Source organism: Apium graveolens, chromosome 1 (assembly GCF_009905375.1).
Source record: "Apium graveolens cultivar Ventura chromosome 1, ASM990537v1, whole genome shotgun sequence".
Classification (NCBI taxonomy): Eukaryota; Viridiplantae; Streptophyta; class Magnoliopsida; order Apiales; family Apiaceae; genus Apium; species Apium graveolens.
Window position 1 is genome coordinate 9,813,753 of NC_133647.1, and position 9,273 is coordinate 9,823,025.

The 9,273-nt window shown below is 33.4% G+C and overlaps 1 protein-coding gene across 1 annotated transcript; it reads right to left on the reverse strand.

Annotated features, from left to right (window-relative positions):
- Window positions 1-3,757: 3,757 nt before the first annotated feature.
- On the reverse strand, window positions 3,758-7,137 carry LOC141706657 (uncharacterized). Its single transcript, XM_074509475.1, has 4 exons — window positions 6,129-7,137; window positions 4,695-5,973; window positions 4,491-4,596; window positions 3,758-4,393 (listed from the first exon to the last, which is right to left on the reverse strand). The coding sequence occupies exons 1-4, from the start codon at window positions 7,135-7,137 to the stop codon at window positions 3,758-3,760; spliced, it is 3,030 nt and encodes a 1,009-aa protein (XP_074365576.1).
- Between the last annotated feature and the right edge of the window lie 2,136 nt (window positions 7,138-9,273).

Genomic DNA, 9,273 nt, shown 5'->3' on the forward strand with positions numbered 1-9,273 from the left:
ACTCCAACGTGTATTTATTTTAAAACCCGATTAATCATTACAGATTATTAATTATATAGAAACAAACTAGTTGAGGAATATTATTTTAAATGAATATTTTAGAGAGTAAACTCATTCGAGGTTTGATTATTATCAATTATTATTTAATTAATTATTATTCTTAAAAGGATTTATTATTGATTTAAAAATCATAGATCCTGATTTAAAATATACTTTCTGATTTCAGAATATTATTCGTATAATTTCAGAACGTCGGTGAATATTATCCCGACATATTTAATATGTTGAATATAGTTTCGAGAAGAAACTTTTCCCCCTTATTAATTATCTGTTGCCAACGGTCAACTCACATCCTTAGTACTTCCTCCGAAATTCTCGAAAGTACGTATATACATATATATATACACTTATATCTTAGAGAGATAAGCTATTTCTATCAACAAGCAAAACGCTTGGGGAACTTTGATGTGGTTCGAGTTCTCGAGATTGATAGAATTCTTTTAAAGGACAGGGGATGGGTAGACTCTGGTACTATGTGTGCTAGATGGACTACCAAAGGTACCGCAGGCGAAGGTACTCAGTGTACTCAGGAACTTGTGAAGTATGTGTATACCCAAAAATGGGACACGTAGCCCGAATGCGGAAAGGGTGATACCCGAGGGATGACGGTTTCGACCTTCTACTAGTAGAAAAGGTTACTTTATCGCAGTATGACTGATCATCGTATGCGGTGGCTCCAATGAATGTCCAAATTCTTCCAATTGAAATTGTGATGCAATACCGTAACCCAAGCCTAGGTGCTGGGATTACTATTAAGGTATTCGCAGGTTATTAAAACCCCTTAATGAATTGTTTTCATAAAAAGATGTGTATCACCACGGGAAAACTATTTTTGAATAAAAATAATTATCATATACGATGTTATCATACAGTCATTTTTATACAGTACATTATTATGCTGAACATTATAGCTCACACTTGTTTTCTTAAATTGACACAACACAACAGTGAATCAATATGTAGGAAATGGCCAGCTGTTCCGTACATTGTTTGGTGCTGTACCACAGGTAGTCAGTGAAAGAGATGTGTCCTAAGTCCAATCATGTGTGATGATTTAGGAATAACTTTTATGTAATCTGTTTTGATTTCATTGATATTAATAAAAGATTTGTTTTGGTTTTATTGCGGGCTTTATCTATTTAAGTGTTTAAATAAGATATACCATAGTTTAGAGTAAAGCTTTTTATGGATTATGATGAGATCATAATAATGAGACCTAAAAGATGATAACTCTAAACTTAAATATTTCCTGGTCGTAGGATTAGTAACTGGTAATTAGTAATCCGCAAAGATCGGTACATACTATGTTTGCTTCATTATGAAGGATGTCTGTTCTCATAGACATTTGTATGGTGATACTATAGCTAGTATGTAGGTGCTTATTATAGAATAAGTTCACTGAACATGACACACACAGCTGAACAACTGATGGAGTTCACTCACGTGTCAGCAGTTGTTCACATAGTGATAGTTGTACAAGTATCCTTAGACTTGAGGTCATCATAGTCATCTTGTGTACACTGAACTATGCTTTGGTTTAGTTCTTAGTCTCCAGGGACAATTATAAGGGCTCTACTGGGTATAGGAATTTGTACACGAAGATAGTGTATGATCAATAAATGATCTACCCCTTCCAGTGAAGGAAGAGAATGTTCAATGCTTATCCACTTATGCTAGTTCAGGAATCTCTGGCCAGAGTGAATGAAATTAGAAAGGAGTTTCTAATTTACATTAAACAGAACTAAGCATAGTGAATGGGAAAGCAAATGATTAAATAAGATAGGCTTGACACAAGTTTCATGCCTTGTATTTAATCGTGACATTGCAGGGTCGAAGGAATTGATTGTACGGTAACTACCCACTGAATAGGTTCTTGTTATTCTAAGCAGTGAATTCATATTATCCGGATAGTCGCGATATGCTGAGAAGTATCCCTCACGATGTAGAATAAATATGATTAATTAATTAATCATATTTAATGAATTAGAGAATTTATATAAATAATGATAAAATAGTTTCATTATTATTTATTTCTACTACCGGCTTAATATTGAACCTACAGGGTCACACCATAAAAGAGAATGATTTAATGGTGGAGAAATTAATTAATAATGGCTGATAATTATTTATTTATGAAATAAATAGTTAATTGGCAAATTTAATAATTGATTAAATGAGATTTAATTGATTATAAATTAATTAATAAAAGGTTCTTAATATTATTAATTAAGAATTTAATTTTTGGAAATTAAATCAAGAGAGAGAATTATTTCTAAAGTGTTTAGAAAAATGATTAATAATTAAAAGGTATTTTAATTATTAATGAGAATAATAAAGGGTTAATGATAATAATATTTTATGGAGAAATTTTCAGCTGAAAATTTTGCCTATAAATATACTATTATATACCCTATTTTTGCCTAAACCAAAAAGTTTTACAAAACCCTAATTCTCTCCATCTCCTCCTCCTTCATTACATCGTTTTCTTGGTGGATACTGGTAGAGTGCTTCACACTTGAGGAGCAGCTGTTAAGGATCTCCGTTCATCATTTTTGGATCGCCATTAAAGACCTCCATCTTTCGATTAACGTAAAGTTTCTTAAGGTAAACATACTGAACTACGAATTAAATATTATTTTTCGCATGGATCCTGCGGAGGGTTTCGGTTTTTTTAAGATTTAAATTTACGTTTTCGCTGCGTTTATGTGCTAAAAACCCTACAATGGCATCAGAGCTACTTGCGAAAAGGTTTTAATTCGTTTATGTGTTTAACTGTTTTCGATATATGAGCATGTACGTGATTCGCCATGATTTGATGTTGATATAATATGCTTATATATGTATGGTTTTGAATATATGATATTCATGTGAGTTGTATAATCATAAGATGATTATGTAATCTGTATATAGACTGATATATACATGATTTATGTTTGTTCTAATTATGAGAATCATATTAGATACGGATTCTGAATTCACTACAAGAAAAACGCGATCATACAACACCCATCACACAACGCTTGGCCGAAAAAGTGTTGCCCAGAATTTTTATACAACAGTTTTTCAAAAACCAAAAAACAGGTGTTGGCTGATATATATTACTACAAGGAAAACAAAACTGTTGTCTAGTAAAACAAGTCAGACAAATCTTTTCATAAACCTGATGTTGTGTGAATGACAAACTTATAGCATTACCACAACGCTATAAAATCCATTGTCTAGTTCTTAGAGGCAGACAACACTTTCTAACTTCATGTTGTGCAAGTGAGTAAGTTTGCACAACGGTTTTCAAATGATATGTCTGAAAGATATTGAGACAACGTCTCAATTAACAGTTGTAAAAATGAAACAAGTGTTTTTTTGTTGGTAATTTAAGATGGTGTCAAACAACGTACAAGTATAAGTGTTGTCCGAATTAAAAATGACATACAAGTGTTTTTCTATGTTCTAGATTATACTTTCAGACAATGGGCTAATCAATAAAACCGTTGTCTTACTCTGGTGATTTTTTTTTAAAAACATTACCAGAAACAAGGCAAACGTGCCAAATCAAAGGCAACAAGGAAAACCACCCAAACCAGATGCAACAAGCAAATCAACCAACAATCAAGAACTGAAAGTAAATAACAGAACCAAGCCAAAATTATTATGCATGTTCATACAAAGTATAGTAATTGAAAGTACAAATAAAAATACTTCAAGAAAGTTGAATTAGTTCATCAACATCCCGCATGTAACTATCCATGTCATCACCACTATCATCTATCTCGGGAAAATTGGGCATGAAACAGTCATTCTTGAGTTCCACTTCGACGGATTCCTCATCTGCATCATCATTATCTTCATGGTACTTTTTCTCGGGCAATTTCAACACCACCGACCATAATTTTTCAGAGGGATCGTCGATATAACAAACTTGTTTAACATGTTTTGCTAAAACAAACGGATCATTCAAAAAACCCAACCTATTCAAATTAACCGATGTATATCCCAAGTCATCGACCTTAATCCCTTTGTTTATATCTACCCAATTGCAAAGAAAAATAGGGACCCTAAAGTGATTATAGTCCAACTCCCATATACTTTTTATAACTCCATAATATGTATGTGATATGTGCTCAATATTTTGATCATTACCCTGCACAACCATTGTGTCTGCTTCTACACACACACCACTGCATTGAACTTGACGCATATCATCACGATCCTTGGTACTAAAGGTAACACCATCCATTCTGTAGCCACTGAATGTAGGAACATCCTTGTTGGGCTCATCTGCAATCCACCTTATCTCGGCCGATATCTCTTTTTCATCGGCCAAATTGGAAGCAATCTGAAAAAAAGGAATTCAAACATGTAAAATAATTCAGGTGAGGTAGTAAGTTGTAAAACAGTGGGAAAAAAAATACATCAAACGACGCACGTAATACCTTTTCCTTAAACCATTTTGGGAATGTCTCATTTTGCTTGTTTTTAAGCCACATTTCATGATTTTCATATTCCGGATATTTTGTCATTAAAAAGGCCATGTGTTCACTGCATTTAAAGATAAGACAATATAAGTTGGTTGGACTAATGACAGAAAATATATATGCAATTTTTCAAGTAAAGAGTGAGAAAGTGTAAGAAGTTACTCAATATATGGCCTAACAACAGTGGTATTTTGTAGAACACATAAATGTGCTACGTGCAAATCAGTACAGCTCGGGGTTATAATCGTTGCACCGGATAATGGCTTGTAAATAGAATCCTTGGTATGCCTGCCTTTTTTTGGTACCCCAATTGTCACTTCTTTATTATCCACCAAACATTCAACTGCCTCTTCTGCAATATAGGCCTCAGCGATGCAACCTTCTGCACGAGCTCGATTCCTTATATATCCCTTGAATGTCTTCATGTATCTCTCAAAAGGATACATCCACCTAAGGAAAATTGGTCCACAAAGCTCGACTTCTCTTACAAGATGAACCGAGATATGAAACATTAAATCAAACAACGAGGGAGGAAAGTATTTTTCAAGCTGACAAAGAGTTTCTACCAGTTGCGATTGCATTTTTTCCAGCTTATCAACCTCAATAACTTTACTACAGATCGCTTTGAAAAATAGACAAAACTTGATAATAGTTTTCCTGACCTGTTTTTGTAGTGACGAGCGAATCATAATTGGGAGCAAGTGATGCAAAATCGTATGGCAGTCGTGAGATTTCATTCCGGTAAGACGAAGATTTTCCATTGAAACCAGGTTCTGAATATTAGAACAAAAACCATCAGGCAACTTCATGCCAAGGAAGGATGAGCAAACAACCTTTTTTCCATAATGGGTTAGATTCCAAGATGCCAATGGTAACTTCTCCTTTTTCCCCGGAGTTTTTGGCCTTAGTTCTGTTCTAATCCCCATTTCAGCCATGTCAATGCGCACAGATTCCTTGTCTTTCGTCTTTTTTGGTATATTAAGCATCGTACCGAGTAAAGATTCACATATATTTTTCTCGATGTGCATCACATCGAGAACATGTCGAACCGACAAAAATTTCCAATACTCAAGTTCAAAAAATATAGAAACCTTTTTCCATACAGGTCGAGCATCACCTTTCTTCAATCGTGGTTGGCGTTGTGTTTTACCATAGACATGTCCCTTTAAATGTTGCACTCTTTCAAGTACCTCCTCTCCGGTTAATGGAACTGGAGCTATTTCTTTTTTTACGGTGTTATCAAAATCTTGTTTCTTCCGACGATAAGGATGATGAGGGGGCAACCACCTTCGATGCCTCATGACCACGCACCTACGATAATTGACAAGCCTTGTAGCTTTTGTTTGATCAACACAGATAGGACAGCCATTATACCCTTTGATTATATTTCCCGACAAGTTACCATAGGCTGGATAATCACTAATAGTCCATAACAAGATGCCTATTAGCAAAAACTGCTCATTCTTGTAAGCATCCTACAATTGTTCCCATGCCACAACTTTTTTAAATCATCTATAAGTGGTTGAAGAAACACATCAATATCATTTCCGGGTTGAGTTGGTCCAAATATCAACAAGCATTGCATTATATACTTACGTTTTATACAAAGCCATGGTGGAAGATTATAAATTGACATCAAAACATGCCAACATGAGTAATCAAGATTACAGCTACGAAAAGGATTGAATCCATCAGAAGATAGAGCTAACCGTAAGTTTCTAGGATCTGAAGAAAAGTCTGGCCACCTTGCATCGACTTCCTTCCATGTTTGTTCATCAGCAGGGTGTCTCAATTTACCATCCTTTAACCTTTCCCTGTCATGCCAAGTCAAGTCCTTAGATGTTTGAGGTGAGTTGAACAAATTCCTCAGACGTGGTATTAATGGAAAATACCATAAAACCTTGGCAGGAATCCCTTCCAATTCATCTCCTTTTTTGTTTAACTTCCATCGAGAGGCTTGACAAATGCGGCACTTCGTCTCATCTTCATCTCTCTCTCCACGGTATAGTAAACAATCATTCAGACATACGTGTATTTTTTCATACTCCATTCCCAAGGCACACAAGCTTTTTTTAGCTTCATTGAATGAAGAAGGAAATGTGTTGCCTTGTGGAAGCATAGACCCGACCAAAAGTAGCATTTCAGATAAGCAAGTATCAGATATTTCATATTTTGCTTTTAAGTTATAAAACTTTACCAAAGCCTTCATCTTAGTGTATCCTTCACATCCTGGATAAAGAGGTTCATATTCAGATTGAATATGGTTAAAGATTTCCGAGGAGTCCAGGGATACATCATCATTTCTACCGATTGGGATTTGATCTACCGATTCTGAACTGCCCGTCCCTTCAGTGGTAGGCTCACCTCCTTCTGTATTGCACTCTCCGTGCCAAATCCAACACTTGTACGTTTGATTGATACCATTGAGAAAAAGATGGTCCCTTACTTTTCGAGCATGCCAATGTTTACTATGTGCGCAATTTATACATGGACAACATATTTTATTTTCACTAAATCCGTTCTCAAATGCACATAACAACAAATCCTCGACTCCTTTTTTGAATTGTTTTGTTCTTCTATCTGCCTTTAACCAAGACCTGTCCATCTATTTTAATTCAAAATATGACACATAATTAGAAGTTACAACTAATGAGCTTAACACATAATTGTACTACTAATTGTACTACTAATTACTACTAATTACTAACTGCAAATACAAATTAAATAAAAATTAACACTAAAACATTGCCCAAATATAATTATGAACCCTAAAAATTTAATGAAATTAAACTTAATGGAGATGAAGTAATTACCTTAACACTGACCCAATCAAAAAGATGAAGTTATGGTTTCAATCGAGTTTTTTTGAAGTTATTTTGATAAAGAGGATGAAGAGCTTGAGTGAAGAAATTGAGTGAAGAAGATGAAGAAATCGAGTCAAGAAATCGAGTGAAGAAGATGAAGAAATCGATTCAAGAAATCGAGTGAAGAAGATGAAGAAATCGATTCAAGAAATTGAGTGAAGAAGATGAAGAAATCGAGTCAAAGGCGAGAAAATTAATGGCTTAGGACAAAGATCTGGGAGGTTTGAATGGCTTAAGACAAAGATCTGGGGCTATTAATGAGTACAGGCAGCACACAAACATTTTGTGCTTTTTTTAACAAACAAATCTGACAAAGGTAAAGCAGCCAAACCCCTTGTATCACAGTATTAAAGACAATACAAATATTTAAAAAACCGTTGTATAACAGATACACTGTTCAATCGTCTGAAAACAAGTTATATAACGACTTTTTAAAACAAACCGTTGTAAGGTCTATTATAATTAAAATAGAAATTTAGTACGAGACTAAATACAAGTGACAAGTACGGGTCAAAACACCGGTTGACTGTTAAAATAACAAACCAAATACATTTATTTTTTTTCTCAATTTTTTGTCATATCAGTAAAATATATAGATCTTAACATCCGTACGGTTGGATCATTCATAAACTTTTTTTAAAAATAGAAACTTTAGTACGAGACTAAACACAAGTTACAAGTACCGGTCAAAACACCGGTTGACTGTTAAAATAACAAACTAAACACATTTAATTTTTTATCAAATTTTTGTCATATCACTAAAATATATAGTTCTTAACATCCGTACGGTTGGATCATTCATAAACTTTTCTTAAAAAATAGAAACTTTAGTACGAGACTAAACACAAGTTACAAGTACCGGTCAAAACACCGGTTAACTGTTAAAACAAACCAAACACATTTATTTTTTTATCAAATTTTTCTCATATCACTAAAATATATATTTATTAACATCCGTACGGTTGGATCATTCATAAACTTTTTAAAAAAATAGAAACTTTAGTACGAGACTAAACACAAGTTACAAGTACGGGTCAAAACACCGGTTGACTGTTAAAATAACAAACCAAATAAATTTATTTTTTTCTCAATTTTTTGTCATATCAGTAAAATATATAGATCTTAACATCAGTACGGTTGGATCATTCATAAACTTTTTTTAAAAAATAGAAACTTTAGTACGGGACTAAACACAAGTTACAAGTACGGGTCAAAATACCGGTTGACTGTTAAAATAACAAACCAAACACATTTATTTTTTTATCAAATTTTTGTCATATCACTAAAATATATAGTTCTTAACATCCGTACGGTTGGATCATTTATAAACGTTTTTAAAAAAATAGAAACTCTAGTACGAGACTAAACACAAGTTACAAGTACGGGTCAAAACACCGGTTAACTGTTAAAACAAACCAAACACATTTATTTTTTTATCAAATTTTTCTCATATCACTAAAATATATAGTTATTAACATCCGTACGGTTGGATCATTCCTAAACTTTTTTTAAAAAATAGAAACTTTAGTACGAGACTAAACACAAGTTACAAGTACCTGTCAAAACACCGGTTAACTGTTAAAACAAACCAAACACATTTATTTTTTTATCAAATTTTTCTCATATCACTAAAATATATAGTTATTAACATCTGTACGGTTGGATCATTCATAAACTTTTTAAAAAAATAGAAACTTTAGTACGAGACTAAACACAAGTTACAAGTACGGGTCAAAACACCGGTTGACTGTTAAAATAACAGACCAAATAAATTTATTTTTTTCTCAATTTTTTGTCATATCAGTAAAATATATAGATCTTAACATCCCTACAGTTGGATCATTCATAAACTTTTTAAAAAAATAGAAACTTTAGTA